The sequence below is a fragment of the Manis pentadactyla genome, chromosome 3 (assembly GCF_030020395.1).
Source record: "Manis pentadactyla isolate mManPen7 chromosome 3, mManPen7.hap1, whole genome shotgun sequence".
Taxonomy (NCBI): domain Eukaryota; kingdom Metazoa; phylum Chordata; class Mammalia; order Pholidota; family Manidae; genus Manis; species Manis pentadactyla.
Window position 1 is genome coordinate 66,880,752 of NC_080021.1, and position 19,797 is coordinate 66,900,548.

Genomic DNA, 19,797 nt, shown 5'->3' on the forward strand with positions numbered 1-19,797 from the left:
CTAGAAAGAACCTCGTGTTAGCTACTAGGGGTTTTTGCCTATCAGAGATTGTGGTAGTGGTAGTGGACTGTAAGATTTTCTGGAGCCTGCCTCTTAGGATGGGCCCCTGTGCCTTCTGGGCAGGTACTAGGCCCACTCTGGTCCCTGTCCACAGAGAGCTCTTGCTTTGGACACTGCATTCACCTTTACAGTCACTTTCTTTGTACTTGGAAATTCTCATTGCCTTAATCCCCTGATAGTATGCCCTCCTCTCAGCCCCATGTCCCCCTGCCTCCCATGGTTGGCCAGAGTCATGGAACTACATATATTTATGCAGTTCTCCTATTGTTCTCAATGCTTTGCTTTCTCTACTAGGATGATATGATTTAGCATAATTTAATGTTTTGGTCTCTAAATTAGATGATTCTCTGTTCTATTATCAGCTTTTTGCATTAGGTGCTTTGAATTGGGAACACCTGTTTTTTATAAAGCATATCCATAAGGTCCTCCCATTATTGCTCAAGCAAAGGCTGCAAGTGAGGAGCTGAGAGTGGATAGCAGTAGGCAAAATGAAACCAGGGATTTCAGCCTCCCTGTGGTATTGTTAGAATCACTGTGGCTGGGTGGGGGCCAGGGGTGGAGATGTGAGCAGAGTTATCTGTACAGCTAGCTGTAGCTATCTCATTAGGAGGCACAGGCATCAGGTCCTGCGTCTGAAGAGAAAAACTGGAAGGAAAAGATATACAGATGGGAGAAGAACATAGGGAGAAAAAAGCCAGCAGGTCTGACAAGCAGAACATTATGTGAATCAGAGAGCAAGATGCATGCCAGTGAGAAGGAAGTGGGGAGCACTGGACACCAGGGCATGGAAGAATGGCCTCAAGGGACAAATGAAGGCCAGGTGGTCCAAGGATGGTTTTCAGTCTTCCGGGAGGTGTCCCTCTGCACATCTACTGCTAAGGGAAAGTGGAAGCCTGGGATCGAAGCCCTGTGAACAGGCAAAGGAGAAGAGGATTTGTGGCGGTGTCAGCAAAAAGGGATAATGGGAAGGAGGAAAACCAACCTCCTTCCTTCCCCTCGTTGCCGCCTCTGTCCCTTTCATCCCTGTGCTTTGTCGCACATCTTTATGGTGGTAGACATTGTGTTCATCACTGGGTGTACAAAACTGAGTAAGAAAAGAAAGAACCTTGTCTGCCTCTCCAGGGATTTCAGCCCTCCCTCCGCCTGCTCTCGCCTTCTCGGTGGCCCCTCTGGCTCAGAGCCGGGTCTTCTCCCAGCCCACTGTGTAGGAGGAATAGGAAACCTGATGAAGTGCTCTTTTATACTGGGTTCCCAGGCAAATGGGTGATTTGTAGAACCAACCCTTCCTGGGTTTGGTTTATTTTCTTAGGAGCTAAGAGTGTCTGGGAAAATCCCTGAGTCTGATAAAAACTCCATGATGCCAAACTACCTTTTTTTATAAGGCAAGCTGTAACTTCCTAGGTGATAGTCTGGATTTTAAAAGTTAGTCTGTTTCTGTTTTTCTTGATCTCTCAGGTGTAGAAAGAGCACTGGTGACTTCTTCCCTATGAAATGCTTTTCCCAGTGGCCTGCCCACCACAGGAATTATCCCAGTGCTTTGAGCACACAATCTGACCTTTTTTCTCATCCCATTTCGATGTGATGCTTTGACTCCAGAAATCAGATCTTAAAGTAAAACTTGATTATGTTAAGTATACAGTAAAGCTCTTCAGAACAGATCCCCACTAAAGACGCATTTATGCATTTATGATTTTGAGATCCTGGCTATACTGAATTTCAGCTACAGCTGTAGACCGGTTCAGTATTAACACAAACATTATTGAGAATCCACTGTGTGCCAGGCAGCAAATAAAAAGACCTCTCTTGTAGCCCAGGGGCCAACAATGCAGGGAAAGGGACAGATATGAAAACAGATCAATCATTTCAAAAAGCTAGGTGGGTGGGCTGTTAGCCTGGGGACAGCACAGGGCATTGCAGAGACACAGGAAGGCAACCTACCTTGATTGTAATGAGCTTCAGGAACAGCAGTGGGATCTTCAGAGAGAACGGGTGGAAGGGCATCTGTGCAGGTGGAACAGACTCAGAAAATGCTGGCAGTCCTGATACAGCACGATGCAACTGGAGGGATAAGTAATGGATACTGCTGGGATGTGAGATAAGAGACGGAGATGAGGATTGCGGTGCCAGTGAACAGAACAATGATTTGGGATATAAGGATATTTACACTACATAGACCAAAGTCTTTTAAAGATTTTAGAAACACCTTTTTATATAATTTCCACATTTTAACCTATTTGTCAGAAAGTTAATTAAGGGCTTCTGTCTAGTAATTGTCAGCCTTGCTTGAGTTAACTAACACGTATTTGAAAGAAATAAAACATTTTTATAGTTTGGTCTTCTAAGAGGCTGCCCTTAAATATTCTAGTTCAGTGCTGAATTAGAACTTCACTTCTCATTTCTTTCACACCCATCGATTTTTTTTTCTGCATTCATCTAGTCTCAATCTCACCTTTCAGCCTTCTCAACAAATTATGACTCCTCCATTTCCTTATTCAGATAAGTGCTAAAGGCTTAGCTAGCTGAGACTAGTAAATTAGAATTAACAGTAAATAAGCAGTTTTCATATTTTATTTTGCCTTATCTCTCAACACTGAGAGAGTCAAGTAGAGACATACATATCACATTGGTGAATAAATGAATGCTGACCAACCTAAGACGTTGAATGACATGCACTTGTTGCCTTTCGGTTGATTAACTTGCAGTATTTCTGAAGCCATGCTCCCATGGATTTAAAGAGAGGTCTTTCACTGTCAATGTGGTTTACTGTGTGTCTGACTTTTGTTAACTTCTGTGATCTGTCTTGTAGTTTAGGCCTATTTAGATTATGTAAAAGAAAGAGATTTTGGACAAATTGTTAGATATATGGCTTACTGCGAAAGACAGTCCATTGTCTATTTTACCTATCAGTACATTCAGTATTGACAGGTAATATGTGAAGTGGGCTACTAAATAGAATTATGTATTGGTGACAGCAGATTCAGTAATCTTATGAGCAAAAGCATTCTAGCCAGTTATACCCAGAGTCTAATCTGGTTACTGTGTTCTCTCTTGATGAGTGTAGTACATGAATTTTAAAAGTGAGCCTGTATATTTCAAATCTGTGGCTATTGTCTCTACCAAAGTAGTCATGCCTTACCATGGAGGAAAACAAAACCGAGCATGTTTCTCTGAAGCGGACTGAAGGGGTTTTGCTGGGTGGAGATTGGTTAATTTTGCTGTTTCTTCAGCTGAAGGCAAACCATGGTATGTGAACAAGAAGCTCAATGTCAGAAAGGGAGGGAGGCAACTTGGGACTTAGGTTCCTCCCACTACTAAAGAAAGTGCAGCTGCACGTTTTTAGTATGCACGGCAGGAGATTTCAGCAGCCTGATGATATATAGTGCATTAACGTTGAAAAGATAAACACATTTGGAGAGCACAGGAAGGGCCTTGTGTTTTTATGTTAGCAGAATGCTTCCTAATGAATAAGAATGTGCTGCTGGCTTCACGGAGCCATATGGCAGCTTTTCTAATTTTAGTTGGTACAGATGCATAATTCTCTGGTTTTACCTTCTAGAACCTTTGAGATGCTACATAACTTTTCCTGTAATAGTTAATCTATAGTGCTTGGCCAGAAACTGCCTGTCACTGTTTCAATGACTTCTTTGCTCTGCATGGGTCTCCCTCTTAACTAGGTTTGACAGTCACTTCACCTGAAATCATCCAGTTCCAAAATGCAAGAAAAGATGAAAATTGTGGATGTATTCCCAATAGAGTCTTAAAATTTGTTGTGGAGGTGACTAGACTTGTGTTTGACATCAGTCTACTGAAAAATTGATAGTTTCTGGGTGAGTGATTTTACTCATTTTGAAGCAGTGGAATAAATAACAAAACCTGCATAAAGTATCAGGTTCCACTTTAGTCAAAGATTCTCCTATTTAAGTCCAACTATCCTCATGTTTGACTAAACAAAAAAAATTTTTTGAAGTCTTTCTTCACTTACGTGTCAGAGAGGTCAAAACATGGACAATGTTGTAATTCTGTATATGTGTAAACACCCTGTGGGTTATCTTTCAGTTGACATATTTTTTTTTACAGAGTGAGGAACTGGTATTTTTTTGAATTCTTACTTTTTATAGATAGGCTAATTTCTACAAGTTTCCATGGCCTCTTTGGATGTTTGGAACAGGATGAAGAAGGAAAGCGTATAAACCTCCTCCCTGTCCCTCTGCTGGGCAGACAGCAAACAACATTTAGGTGTCTTGAGTCCTGCGTGGTGGTTCCCACTGACTGCTGCTGTCCCCTGAGCCACAACTGCCATCCCTGAGAGGAGACAGGACTCTGTTCCAGTGGTGTTTTGTGGAAAGGCCTTTTGAATGTCTGTTCACCGTTCCATTGCCTAATAAACAAAAAGACGAGACTTCATAACAATACAAGATTTCATAAGTTACCAAAAATCAATAAATGATGTTTTAGAAGAACATGTAAAAGTCTTTTTTAAAAAGTACTATTTAAAAAAAATACTTCATAATTTAAAAATAGTTAATTGTACTTGTTTAAAGATAAATCAGGTTTTTTTTGCTAGAAACACAGTGTCTGATTTGTTGCTGTTCTCACTAGAAAACGTAAATTTTACTTTCAAATTTAGGCCTGTAGATGCCAGTGATAAAGAGCAATTAAATCCAGCTGCTTCAAAAAGTACCTGTTTTTCCTTGTATTTGTAAATCATTTGTATTTCTAGAGATCAAATGCATAGCTATTCACTTTTCCTTTTGTCCTGAGAGAAAACATGAATAATAATTACTTATAAAGAAAAACATATGGAATATAATATTAGTGATTTTCTCCCTGTTTGTGGTATGACTCATCTTGACATGGTCCCTGAAGAGATGGGGTTTTGTTCTTTGCTTTGAAACTGGAAATCTAATTGGTATTGGATTTCTGGAATGGAGGCAAATGTAGGATCTGGATAGGATTGGTCTCTAAGCAGCCACCCAGGAGGGAAGGGACACTTGGAGAAAGATTATAGAGGCATCCTTGGACAGTCTCTCTAATCAGGGCTTTGCATCTGTAAAAATGGGCTATTAGAAAGATCATAGCTATCTTATATTTTTATCTTTTTGAGAGTGAGGAAGAAAAGGACAATTATTATTTTCACTGTTATTCTCTTAGGTCATATTCTTTATCCAAAAGGAATAACTTTAATGGTTAAAGTGCAGCAGGAAGAAATGGAAGTCAAGGCATGAAGGAGAAACCTTTTTGTAGACCCTGAAAATTAAATTTCATCATCTCTTCTCTGATTTAAGTGTTCCATCTGTAATAATGAGATTTCATAGGTTTTGATCATAGGAAACTCTGGGGCAATCATTCTACTGTTGAGTTTACTGAGGGATATTTTTGTAACCTAATATATTTTCATGGTTAATGGATGCAAAATATAGAAAAGTAAATATAATTTGTGACCGCTGAAGAAAACTGCCTAATTTAAAAATATTAAATAGTGTATTTCAGTGTAGTAATACTGCACTTACAGAAGTATAAATATAGCTGAGGATTTAAGCGTATTTATATCTGACTCATAAATATAGCATACTCATTACTGAAGCATTTTATCAAGATACCAGTGTATGTCCAGTTAACATAATAGCATATCTCAAAGGAGTCCTTTCCCTCCTTCTGTTTAATTTCAAGGCTCAACTGAACATTGAACAGAGGTAGTAATTACTTCATGTAAAGTACCCGAGTAACATAAACTGAGAACCAGTTTAATTTAGATTCCAATTATATTGGTAAAGCCATATTTCTGGTATTTTCTATCACTTGATAGTGTTGATTTTTTTTCTCATTAATATTGAGAAATGGTCAAAGCACAAATTCAATACAGAATTGAATAATAGATGACAAGCTGAAAAATGCATATATGTAAAAAGTTCATTAGGATAGTAGTGAAAAGCCCTAAATTCTTTACCTTCTTATTTATTTACCCTATGAGTAGTGAAAATTTCCCATTCTCTTACTATATACTATATACGAATAGTATTGTGTAAATATTGGAGTATTTCCAAAGTTCTATCCAAATAATTAACACTCATTTAAAGTTTTCTTTCAAAGCACGTGTTCTACTAATATAATTCAAATTGATATTGTAAAAATGTGTGTTGTTTTCAATTCAGGGATTCCTAGAATTCCAGCATAGACAAACTTCTTGCTAATGTTCCTTAACATTGGTTTTCAAAGGCTTGGCTGCAGTTTCCTCACCACTCGATACCACACATCCACCCCCACCGCTTTAGGCCTGTTAGGCCTAAAGGCTGTTAGGCCATTGGCGTTTGCCATCCACTCGCCTATCCTGCAGAATCCAGCCAGTGAGAACGCATGCGACATATTCTGAGCCATGTCCGCCCATATTTATCTCCTCTTTGAACGTGAAGTTTGTTTGCAGTAGCCCGAAGTTGTTCTTGTTTGGTTCAGTTGTAGTCGTTTTGCCCTTCCAGCTAAATGTGATCTCTCTGCTGGGTAGAATTCTTCCCTCTACTGGTATCACAGGCTTGGGGAGGGAGACGCAGAGCCACACCCGGAGACACATGGTTGGAGGCCACTGCCCTGGGGCTGTTGTGGCTGGCCGGTTTGCTCATGGGGCCATTCATTCTCGGGGACTTATTGTTACCTGCTTCATTTCTCCTTTTGAAGATTTATCAGTTGAATATTCTAAAGGGGAAAATAAGTGACATTTGTTATTACAAATAATATTTCAGGACAATAATTATTTTTACCCAGGCTTTCCAACAGAGCCCAAATATGTTTTGTCAGATCTAAATCAGCACCTACTTTAAATTTTAGGCCCTTACCCTATGTCTGATCTGTAGGAGCCTAAAAATAAAAGAAAATGCTCTGCAAATAGGACCTGCATTCTACATATTTCCTGGTAAGTCTAAAATTCAGTGCCAGAGCATATGTCACTAGAATATTTAGAATACCCTGGCATGAAAGTTTATCAGTGTTTTAGGTACCTGCATGATTGGGTTTTCTAAGTTTGAGTTTTTAAAATTCCACAAAATATTAACTGATGAATTGAGGGAATTTGGGGTTTTCAGAAGGATGATCAGATCCTCCAAATGTAAACATCTCAGAAGGCATACTGGTTGTCTTTAAAAGACTAGGGAATGGATCTTCATAAACATTGTTATTTTATATTCATGTTGCCTTGAATTGTAGCCATTATTATAGATACCACAGAAAACACTAATTTATTACTACTATGATAACAGAATCTCATATAACAAATAGCCTGATGTTTTCTGGTGGTCAGTGATAGGTACAGAGTTGCCTTTGTGATAAGCAGCTATTGCTTCATATCTAGCTCTCCCCCAAGATTAACCTGAATTAAATCCATTCTTTAAAAAGAATGAAATCACCAGTTTTACCAGTGGAAGGATAGGAGACTTGGGGACACTGTGAGAACATAAGATGCCTTGAAACTTACTAAGGCAAGACAAGATGACTGGTTATATCAGACTGGTTCTTCTCAGGAAGCCCTTCCCCCATATTTCCAACCCTGTCTGCCTATTCATCCCTGGAGGGCCTGTGGATCTGAAAGGGACAATCAGTTTCTTGCCCCCCCCACCATCCTTTTTCCACTCCACTTCCCTCTTAAACTTCTGGGAAGAAGTACCAGCAGGAGGGCTAGCCTTTCGGTCAGCCACCAGCTATTAAATGATCCTCCTCTGACATAGGGACAGTACTAGCCATTGAAGAAGATAAAAATACAGTCCCCCCTTCATGAAACTTACCGTCTGGTGGGGAGAACGTACTATTTCATGGAATATACTCTTTTACCTCAGGAAGTGGGAAGCAGAGGGTACCTTCCTAGATGGATCAGAATTTCATGCAAAATTCTTCTCAGTCTGAAAAGTCTGATAGATCCTCTCTGGGGGAGGTCTTTTCAAGCATACTATTCAAACTTGAGAATCACTGCTGCTGCTGAAAGACCCTGCCAATGGGAGCATGGTTCTCTGAATATCAGGAGGCGGGAGAAGGGCTGCCGATCACTTTATACATGTGTGAGTACATCGCTCCTACCCACTGACTGGGTAAAACAAATGAGAATGCAGCAGGACCACATAAATACATAATAATTATTATATGAGTTTTAAGACTGAGTATTAATGAAACTCAGGGTCCTTGAGCCTGAAGCCTGCTTGGACCTCAGCAGAGCAGGGCTGTTAGTTTAGATGAAGCAGCTATTAATAGTGCCAGTCCTACCCCTAGACCATGGGTAAGAAAGTGAGCAGAAACTGAAGAGAAATCTACAGCTGTAACAGAATGAACTGGCAAAGAAAAAAAATAGTATGCCCCAGTATGCATTTATTGGAAATACATTTGGCAATGAAAAAGATTCTAGGAAAGTGGGGTATGGGTGGGGCTGGGGGGTCATATGCAGTAATTGTCTGGAGAGCCTGAGATACTTCCTGCCTTGGTTGAGGCTGAGGAACTGGGCAGAGATCAAGCCGGCAAAGAGGACAGGCATAAAGGAAGCTAACAGTCAAGAGTAGGGAAGACAGCAAGGAAAAGAAATGAAGTGAGGACTGACAACGTCTCCCAATATTGAATCATAAAGGTTACTGGACAAGTCGTGTTTCTCCTAATAGGTGATCACAGTTACTTAGATCTGAGATGAATCAGGACTGTAAAGTAGTTGAAAAAGCAGGTACAATCTGCTGACCATAAGCTCTGCAAAGAAATTACTACATTTGGAACTCAGGAAGAACAAAGACAAATAAATATGCTAGTAGTAAGTGGTATTTGTAAGCTCTAGTTTTTAGAATGTGTTTTACATCAACCCCATTTACTATTGTCACAGTCCATGATGTACAGATGACAGGTACGAAGGATTTAAAAGGTTGAAGTGACTTGCTCTGACTCATACTTCTATTAAGTGGCTGAGCTTAGGCTTGAAGCACACAGGTCATCTTCCCCTTTGCACTGATAAATGTACAATGTGGGTGCCCTCAATCATCATGGGAGTGGAAGAGGTGGAGGGCCTGCATAATTCCCAGTTGTTTCTCAGGTACAAGTTAAGCTTTCTGGATATTCACAATACTGTGTAAAATTTATTTAAAAAGAAGAAGCAAAATTTACTAACATCCTGAAAGCAGGTTAATTCTGAGTACTAAAATGATGTACAGTTTTCTATATTTGTATTTAATTACAATGATAACATGCAGTGTAAACAAGGATATAATTTATTCAGGTATAAGTAATTGGCACATTGTTTCTGTGTTATTTTCTAGCAAGTTGATGATACGTATCTATGACACTTTAAACTTTTTGGTGTTCTTGAAATAACTAGTTACATATATACTGATAACAGTGCATCTGTTACTTCTCTAAGAGTTGTCCACAATGGACCATTTTCCCAGACCTTGTGGGCCTGAAAGCTGCCCCACACATCTTGTGCACCTCTGTGCTGGATAAAAGAACAACCGCTGAAATTCTCTGGGTGCTCGATAGGGTGCCTCTGCCCTAACTCGTTAAGCACCTTTAATTAAGTCAAGAACCAAATCTTTCTGGTGTCTTTAAATGTGAATGTGATAAGAAATGGAACAGTACAAGAGTCAAGGGAGTCGTCACAGAGTGTCACATGGTAGCAGCCACAGCAGATGAGGACTCCTTTTTTATTCCTTCTTCAAATATGTGCAAATGTGTCTCAGATTATGCCACTGAGTTCTGAACAACAGAGTCTTCGTTATCCTAGTTAGGGGAGTCTCTTGAGTAGAGACAAATTGTGCCATAGTATATAGCAGTTTTGCAATCTGGGAAAAATGCTTGTCAGGGACTAGCATGAAAACACTAAACTCATTTTATTAGCTGTCTGAAAAGGAGGTCTGAGCCACAGGTTCTGGAGGTGCAAAGTTAATACTCTGGCTCCTGCTATCATCAGTTTCTCCTATTCAGTGGCAGTGGGAATGTACTCTTAACTCTTTCATAGCTACAGCAGATCCCACTAGAGATTTTTTAAATCATTACAATAAAAATGTTTCTGTGTCACTGTCCTTGAGAGAGCGTTGTCATCTCACACTTGTGTTTGTTGCAGAGAAAGCAGCAGCCGCGAACATAGACGAAGTGCAGAAGTCAGATGTGTCATCTACAGGGCAGGGCGTCATCGACAAGGATGCGCTGGGGCCCATGATGCTGGAGGTGCACATCCTCATTTTGTTTCTGTATTTTATAATGTTGATCTTTATATTATTGCATATAACTTACAGGTGAATATAATTTAAGGATAATCCACACTTAATTTTCACTCTTGAGGTTAAAGTACTGCTGACCTCTTGAGTTTACTATGTATGTATGTTCAGGCCCCTGATTCCAGCATATATACATTTCGAAGAGGAAATACCAAATTAAATTAATTAGATTAGATTATAATTGACTGACTTTCACTGTCAGTCGAGCATTCATTTTGGAAAACAGTGTTCAAAAGTCCTGTTAAATTCTGTGAGATAATATATGTTAGCTTAAAATGTTCCCCAAATTCTTAGATTTTATATATGCCATGTGCATATGCTTGTATATACAGGTTAAAATTTGAGGGCCAAACAGAGACTTAACGCTTTTTATTTTTGCTACTTCAGACTAATTAATCTCATAAAGATGAACACTGAAGTAATGAACAGAACTTTTAAGATAAGCATCACAAGTGCAATGGTTGGTCTTAACTGCCTGTTCCTTATTAACTTTAGGAAGTTTTATGACCAGACTACAGTCTAGAATTTGTAAAGTCCACCTATTTTATTAACTAGTGCAGTATTAAACACCAAGTACTTTACTGTACCTATTCCAAAATTAAAATTCAAGATGTAGGCAATGATAAGATGAGGGAAAAAATGTCACTGAATATATAACAAGAGGCAGAGAGCCCTGAGACATAAATTATGTCAGTTCTCAAGATAATTTACTTGCTGATGATATGATGAGACTGAAAAGTGCCGCATGGCCAGAAGCTTTGCAGCATCGTCACTGTAGAATCACATAACCAGCAGCAGCAGCCACACGTATATAAGAAATTAGGATTTTTAAAGCAAAGATAACCAATAATTGTCCCTTTTCTTCAGTTGGCACATAAGACGATTTTTATTTTTAGAAACTAATACTGTGAAAATCTACCATATAATTAGTTACAAGGGTGGGGAGAGCACAGAAAAAATGTGAAGATCGTTTGAGCCCATCTATGTATTTAGAAATGACAGAATTCATTCCCTGGGGCTGGACCTGATAGCCAAAAGACTTTTAAATGACCCCATGTTGTCCTTGCGTATTTATCCTGTATCACTGGCTTGAAAACATCAAACTACAATTTTCAAGAGCAAAAACAACTTGATTTTCCAGAGTCAATAAAGGCAGTGGAAGGCTGGAGAGTCTACTTCCCCCTTGGTTCTTAGAAGCAGATTAGAAAATGCTAAGCAGACTATTTAGATTAGATGAAAGAAAATAGGTAGCTTCTGGTAAAAAAAAACTTCTGAGTTACAGAAAAATTGATTTGAAAATTATGGTAATGTAAATTGTTAAAAGTAGGAAATTCCCATGTATCTGCTTATTCCTTAGGTGAGGGAAAATTAAAGTAGGGCAGAAACTCCTGGGGAAACTTTTGAGGCCTCTAAAAAGAAAGGCTGGGAGTACTCATAAGGCTGTGATTCAAGCCCTTCGAGAGCTAGCAAGTTCATTGATTGTAGAGATCAGATTGCTAGATATCAGTAGGCCTTATCCCAAAAAATCAAACCAACATTTTTGCTGTTTCAAAATAGTCTTCTGAGAATTCAGTGTTCAGCACTGAGTGGGTACTTGTGTGGCAGGACTTCAGTGCTAAATATGTTAGAGAGCTAATGCTTGAATCTAGTGACTTGAGGCTTAAATTTAAGCCTTTGTCCCTGTTTACATGTAATAATTTAAACAGGGAAAACATGTTCTTGCTGAACTGTTCCTAGACATAGATGCAGGCTCATGCTTACATCATAGCGTAGTGGTTGCTAGGCAACAAAACCACATGTCAGCTTTTCTCATCAGAGCATATCATAGTGAGCTTTGAAAAAACACGGTTTTATAATGTGAAACACTTTCATCTTTCAGTTATACTATGCCATAAATTAGTCTTTTTACCGTGGTACTAAAGCAGTGGGAAGAAGCTATAAGCACTTGCAAAAGTGAACTATAAGTAATATAATTATGAAAATCCCTGTTATGTATACATCTAAAGCGGTGAGTTTAAAAAGACACCTGGTACATACGAGCTGACCTGCTTCGTGTCCCCCACACAGACCCACACGTGCATGTACACACTCCAGTGAGGCTTTCAGGGACTGACGCTAGTCTCTGATGGAAGGCCACTTACATACAGTCTTTATTTGCCCTTTGTATCATTTATACCATTGGGAAAATGTGACAGAATCTTTAAGAAGACCTTAAAACCAAGGGTGTTGCATTTTTTAAAAAAGAGTCTTTCACTTGTACCTTATGGTCAATTCTAATTTGAGAGAGCACTTAGTTTTGTGATGAAAATAGAATTAAATTGAAATACATTCAAAGAACTCTCACAAAATAGAAGCCTGTTAAATAATAACTTAAAGAAAAAACAAACTAGGGGAAGAGTAAACACTTTATGCCCCATCCTACACATTTTTTTTTAATATTGTATGAAATGGGGCAACCAATCATTCATACATAAGATAATTTTTCTTCCAAGAGTTTCAATACAGAGCAATATTTTGAGGATATTTAAATACATGTAAAGATACAAATGTTATTGAATGCTTTTATTGTAGTGTTGCCCAGATAAAGAACTCAATTGGTTTGAAAATCATGAACAGGTAATTTGAATATGCTGCACATTTGCTGGCTATAATAAATGCATCAAAATGCATTCTTTTGATTGGAAACTGCTGACTTACTTTGATATCAACAGTAAAAATCATCTACTTTTAAGAAAAGTGAAACCTGATTAAATGTAATTTTAGAATCAAGAAAACATACCAACTGCATGGTGCACCCTCTTCAAATGAAATAACCCACTGCTCTGAGTTCAGCTGGCAAATGTTTGTGAAACTCAGGCATGTCATGTACTTATTCAATTGGGGATTAAGATCTCCAGTGTACAAGACATCGTCTTGGATTCTGTAGTATATAAGAATGAGTTAATATAGCCCGTTCCCCCCAAAGATTATATATTAATTGGAGAAGTACACGAATGCCTATGATGTTAAGTCCAGCTATAATACATACGGTGTAACAGTAGTATACATCGTGCTGAAGTGTTCAAAGGAGGAACAAATCCTTTTGAGATTCAGGGATATTTTAATAAGGGACATGGCATTTTAATTGGAGATGTAGAAAGAAAGCTTTTTTTTTTTTTTGAGAGGGCATCTCTCATATTTATTGATCAAATGGTTGTTAACAACAATAAAATTCTGTATAGGGGACTCAATGCACAATCATTAATCCACCCCAAGCCTAATTCTCATCAGTCTCCAATCTTCTGAAGCATAACGAACAAGTTCTTACATGGTGAACAGTGCAAGGGCAGTCATCACAGAAACTTTTGGTTTTGATCACGCATTATGAACTATAAACAATCAGGTCAAATATGAATATTCGTTTGATTTTTATACTTGATTTATATGTGAATCCCACATTTCTCCCTTGTTATTATTATTATTTTTAATAAAATGCTGAAGTGGTAGGTAGATGCAAGATAAAGGTAGAAAACATAGTTTAGTGCTGTAAGAGGGCAAATGTAGATGATCAGGTGTGTGCCTATAGACTAAGTATTAATCCAAGCTAGACAAGGGCAACAAAACATCCACGGATGCAGAAGATTTCTCTCAAAACAGGGGGGGTGAGGTTCTAAGCCTCACCTCTGTTGATCCCCAATTTCTCACCTGATGGCCCCCCCTGCGACTGTGCCTGTCTTAGGTTGTTCCTCCCTTTAGGAATCTTACGTGTCTCTGGCTAACCAGTCATCTTCCGGGGCCATATAGGGAAATGTAAAGTTGGTAAGTGAGAGAGAAGCAATATTGTTTAAAAAGGTTAGCTTTTTACTTCTTTGCAGATTTATGCCTTGTGGCTTTTATGCCCGTACACATTTTTATATCAGTATGTACAACATTCATGTAAGATAGTAGTAAATCCACAGCATGGAGAAACTGTGTGGCATAAACTGGGTAGAGCAGGTGGCCCTGTTTCAAGGTAGGCCTGGTCATTGTCATGCCTTTTCTAGTCCTGATCACTCACCTGATCCATAAAACAGAGCTCTGCCAAGAAGGGATCAAATGGGAAGAGAGGAATACCTAAGAGAAATTCACTGAACTCTCAACCATTGCGTCTCCAAGGTGAGCATGATAGGAAAGTGGACTGGGGCAAATACTGCTGTAGACCCAGTGCTGCACAGCAACTGAAAACATGGACTTTGGGTCAGATTCCAGCTCTGCCACTGACTCATTGCAAGAGCTTAGACAAATCACTTAACCTCTTTGAGCCTCAATTTCTTCCTCCTGTAAATTGGAAAAGGTAAAACAGTCCTTCCCGAGCTGTAAATATTAAAATGACACAAAGTGTTCAAGGCACAATAAACATGTTCAATAGCTATTACTGTTTTCTGTATTTCCTGAAATGATTCTAGATTCTTCATCTCCTCTAATCTAGATTGGAATGCCATCAAAGAGCAAGGCTATGCAGCCCTACTGAGGTGGTTAGGGACTGGCATCTTGACGATCTATAGGAGGGCGCAGTTAATTAACTTTGCAGTTGTCACTGTTAGAGACCAAAACTTAGAGTCCCTTTCCAGTCTCAGGACAGTGCTGGCCTTGTCTCAGCTTGAGGTCCCAATGAAGGTCTCATCATTTCGAGACACATCTCCCAGACCCTTTCCCCCGTACATCAAACAATAAAGGATTGATGTACCTTTAAAGGCCTGAGATTATCTGCAATTCTTTTCATTTAAACCCTGGCAGCTTTAAAGCTGTTAAAGTTTTCTGGGTTTTTCTTGGCATTTATCGTTAAACTGAGGGAAAGTTATCTATGACCTCTACCATTGTATTTCATGAGAAACAGTACAACAAAATTACTTTGTGTTCAATTGATAACATGAAAGCTGTTTTTGGTTCTGTGGAATATACCAATCTCATCTTGAAAACACAGATAAATGCCTGTACATTTTTACTTGGCAATTATTATATTCTGAGAAATTAACAGTTAGTATTTGTCATTGAGTTTGTGATAAGAAACCCTGATCTAGCTTTCTCCCACTAAGTTGAAATAATTCTGCCAAGACAAAATACATTAATTGTTTCTGAAAACTAGGGAAGGAGGGAGAGAGATCTCTTTTTTATCCACGTACGAATTATGTTTCCTTTAAAGGGGTCATTGCAATTGTACATGATTTTATGTTGCATCCTTTCTAACACAGTTTGTGCCTTTTCCCTTAGGCCCTTGATGGGTTCTTCTTTGTAGTGAACCTGGAAGGCAACGTTGTGTTTGTTTCAGAGAATGTGACACAGTATTTAAGGTATAACCAAGAAGAGCTGATGAACAAAAGTGTATATGGCATCCTGCATGTTGGGGACCACACTGAATTTGTCAAAAACCTGCTGCCAAAATCTATAGGTAAATGATTGTCTGCTGGGTTTCCCCTTACTTCTTCCCCCTGGCCCCACACTGTCTTGCTTGGCAGGGGTAAAGTAGAACCATGTTCTAAGAGTAACTGGGCAGTGATTTAGAGATGCTTGTGTGAAGTATTTAAGCTTAGAAGTCATGGAGAAAAAGGCATCTGCAGATATTCTTCTTGAATGAGTGATCGTTTTGAACCTATGTTTAAAGAACGTGAAAATAATTCTGGTGGAAAGTACTCAAATGGCCGCTATTTTCACGGGGTTTGTTTTGTTTTTTAAGAAGGCATCAGATTGCCTCCCACCCGATCCAGCGCCAGCTGACTCTGTTTTGTGTTTTTTCTCCATGACCATCTAAGAAGTAGAAAGTTGTGAGAAGTCTGAGGTTGAATTTATTTTGAGTCCTGCTTGTGAAACAAGTGTGTATGCAGGTGTATACAGCATTGTAAAAGTAAAGTGTTAAGGAACAAGTGGCTTATAGAAGTTCAAGTGCTATCAGCCTGGGAACCCTAAATGGGCCCTTCCATTTCACAGACTCCAGTGGCTCTGCAGGTTTCATCATCAGGTGCTGCCTCCCTAGCCACTCTCCCTGTTTCAGATTTCTGACTTAAGCGTACCCTGGAGATGCTGTCCAAAAGTGTATGTGATTATTAAGAGCTGTATTTTAAAGTGGGGGATTCATGGCGTGGGCCCGCTTCAGTTGCTGCTCTAGACTATTACTGTTCCCACTTACGAAGTGGTTCTTTTTTTAATTTTCTCACTTAAACTGATGATGCTAAGAACATCTTCACCGATAAAAGGAAGTGCATATTTTAGTACAGAATAGGGTCAAGTCCAGAGTTAGGAAGTATTTCTATTATTTTTCTTAAAACTGTTTATATTAGCTGGTTTTATTGTCACCACCATGGTAAGAAAAGGGCCTTTCAAATTCTGACATGGCTAGTTTTTCCTAAATTAGTAACCCTTTGTTCAAAGTGACTGCAATAGTAATAGAAAATACATGAATGCCTGTGCAAGGTTCTTTTATTATATTCTCTAGTAAATGAACAAGAAAATGGGATTTCTTATTTCAAGTAACTAATATTTTCAAATCTCTTTATTAATTTTATGATGTCCTCAAAGGACCTATACTTATTAGTTTGCTATTATTAATTCACTTGTCTAAAGAGCTCTTTGCTTTACTTTAAATTGTACTTCTTTATACTTTCAAATTACTTACTAACCTGTGTTAATAAGAACTCTATGTTCTTTCTTCTTGATTACTCTTTGAAGTCTCCATTATATAAATATGCTTTTAAGAATGCTGATAGTGCAGTAAACTTCCCCAAAGTCTGCATGGAATGTAAAGCTACCTACAATTCCCTCTATAATTCTAAAGCACTTTCTTGTAGTTAACTTAGCATTCCTTTTTCTTTCTAGGGTTTGCTTCCTTTTATATTCCTCTACAGCCAGTGGCTGTGGGTTGAGCCCTTCATTCACCATGATACCTTCCATGTTTCTGTGCTTTTTCTACCTAGTGACTTTTGAGAATGTTCATCAGCTTATCTTATGACTGGCCCTTTTACGGATCCCCTCTTTCATTATCCTACCAGTCCTAATATATTTTAGATAAAGCATAGGAACAGTGAAGAAAAGCAGACAAAAATGGGAATTAGGATAGGTTCTGTTTCCAGCTCCTTTAGCTCTCACCCGAACATTTCTTTAGACATGAGTTTTCTCACCTGCAGAATGAGGAAGTTGATCTGGTGATCCATAAACACCCTGTACTTCTCAGAATCAGTCATCCTTTTATTTCTTTCATTTATTTCTCTAATGTATTCCCCCCCAAAATGATCTTTCTTCTCTTTTATTGTCTCTTTCTTGAATTAATATATACATGTCTGAGTATTTATACTAAAAGAGAGAAGACATATGATGGAGTTTTTCCACGTGAAAAGAAATAAATGACATTGGCAATGTATCCTCAAGGATTTTTCAGTCTTACTGAGGAGATATACATGAGACAAAAACGACTACAATAGAGTATTTCAGCAACAGCCAAGTTATAGAATATACACTGAAATTTCTGTAAGATTTCAGAAGGAAAAAATCTGCAAGAGGAGGTAGTGTGAGGTTCCTAGTGTAGTTGGTTAAACACATGGAGGATCTCAACTTTAGAGCAGGAGTAATGTGGATAGGAGAAGTAGAGGCAGTCTGACTTTTAGATACGGTGGCTGGAGCAAAGGTAATCTATGGGGACTGGGTATAGAGGGTGGTGGGGAAGGCTTGTGCTGGGCAATAGGAAACATCTGGTTACATGGATAAGATGGGGCTGGTCAGTGGAATTTTGATTTAGCAGTTCAAATGGACTTCATACTTCTGCTACATCAAGTTTAAATCCTTTTCTAAAGAATTTAATGCATGCTACAGTTGATGCCACTTCCAGATTTTTGAGCATGGGGGGTGGGTAGATACCTAAAACTGGACTGCAAGTAGATTGAACTAAATTTCCAAGAAACCAAAGTTAGGGAAAACTGAAAATAGCGAACTGTGGTATTCTAATAATAAATATTTAAGGCCTGAACTTGAAGGGGGTGAGTCAGGGTGAAGATTAAGAAGTGTAAAAGACATTGTGAAAATCCCAAGAAATTCCCACATTGTTAGAACATTAAGCCAAGAACGTTTCCCCTCCAGATTATGAAATTATTTAGAAACGTATAAGTGCTATAGAAAGGTAAAGTGATCATATGTTTCCTACATCGTTTTGCTAATTCCACAGCAGTGAGTCTGATGTCAGTTTCTTTTTCATACTGGATTACTTTTGCCTTGCTCAGTGAATGGGGGATCTTGGTCTGGAGAACCTCCTAGGCGGAACAGCCATACCTTCAATTGTCGGATGCTGGTAAAACCTTTACCTGATTCAGAAGAGGAAGGTCATGATAACCAGGAAGCACATCAGAAGTACGAAACTATGCAGTGTTTTGCTGTTTCTCAACCAAAGTCCATCAAAGAAGAAGGAGAAGGTAGGGCATCTCTAGGATATTTTATATATCTATGTATTTATTTCTGTGCTGCTTCTTTCACTCTTAATCTAAAATAAGTGACCACATGAAGAAAAATTTAGAGGCAGTTCCTGTGTTCTTTTCACCTATTCAACATTTTGTGACAAATTCAATTTTTCAGTCTTTAAAATAGTGCTATCCATGGAGTTTTCTGTGGTGATGGCATTGTTACATATTTTCAATGTCCAGAAATGCAGCAGTCACAAGCTACATGTGCCTATTGAGCATTTGAAATTTCAACAATGTAACTGAGGGACCAAATTTTCTATTTGATTAATAGAAAGGGTCACATGTGGCTAGTGGCTACCCTACTATCGCAGCTCATTTAGTGATTGACCTCAGGGATCCTAGGCTCCTCTGAACATCTACTGCAAGCTAAGAGCCACAACCCTAGAGAAACGCACATGGAAACAAACAGCATTTTTCATATACTTTCAAGGGATAAATGGATTCCATATAGTTTATCCACGTATGCTGGGTCCAGAATATGGTACTAGAATAATACTTGGGAGATAATAGAGATGAGAGTGAGGAATGGAAAGGTTTTCAAACTACAAGCTCTTAGGCTCTCTGCGTCTTAAAGAGATGCTGATGTAGTGCCCACCCCCTTCACCCCAAGCAAGCCAGCCCACACTGAAGTGTCACTCGCTGCAGTATGAGACAATACTGAAGAGTGCATTCTGCATCTGTAGCAGACAGGGTAAAGCTGAGGACCACTGGTGAGTAGAAACACCGTAGGCTTTATAACCAGACAGGCCAGTTCCTAATTCAGCCACCTCCCTGCTCTTTGACTTTGGGCAAGCACCTTGATCTCTCTGAATATTAGTTAACTCTAAAAGGCAAGAGTACAAGTATCAGAATATAAGGATGGAATGAATGTGTCTGAACCATGACTGGCATTAATACTACAGAAATGCCCTGACTTATGATGGTGCATATTCAGTTGAAAGTGAAATTCAGATTTTGATTTGTGATCTCTTCCTGGGCTGCAGACTTCTAGCATATCATCTCTTCTCGTGCTTAGCAGCCACAGCTCCCGGCCAACCATGCCATCACGAGGG

The 19,797-nt window shown here is 38.9% G+C and overlaps 1 protein-coding gene across 13 annotated transcripts in view; it reads left to right on the forward strand.

Moving 5' to 3' along the window:
* NCOA2 (nuclear receptor coactivator 2) overlaps nucleotides 1-19,797 on the forward strand; it is a 298,607-nt gene that overhangs the window by 229,427 nt on the left and 49,383 nt on the right. For all 13 annotated transcript variants that reach the window (XM_036886218.2, XM_036886214.2, XM_036886211.2 and 10 more), the window contains 3 exons: nucleotides 10,133-10,236; nucleotides 15,516-15,693; nucleotides 18,509-18,697. In XM_036886218.2, the coding sequence (XP_036742113.1) occupies nucleotides 10,133-10,236; nucleotides 15,516-15,693; nucleotides 18,509-18,697 (471 nt within the window). The remainder of the gene's footprint in view (nucleotides 1-10,132; nucleotides 10,237-15,515; nucleotides 15,694-18,508; nucleotides 18,698-19,797) is intronic.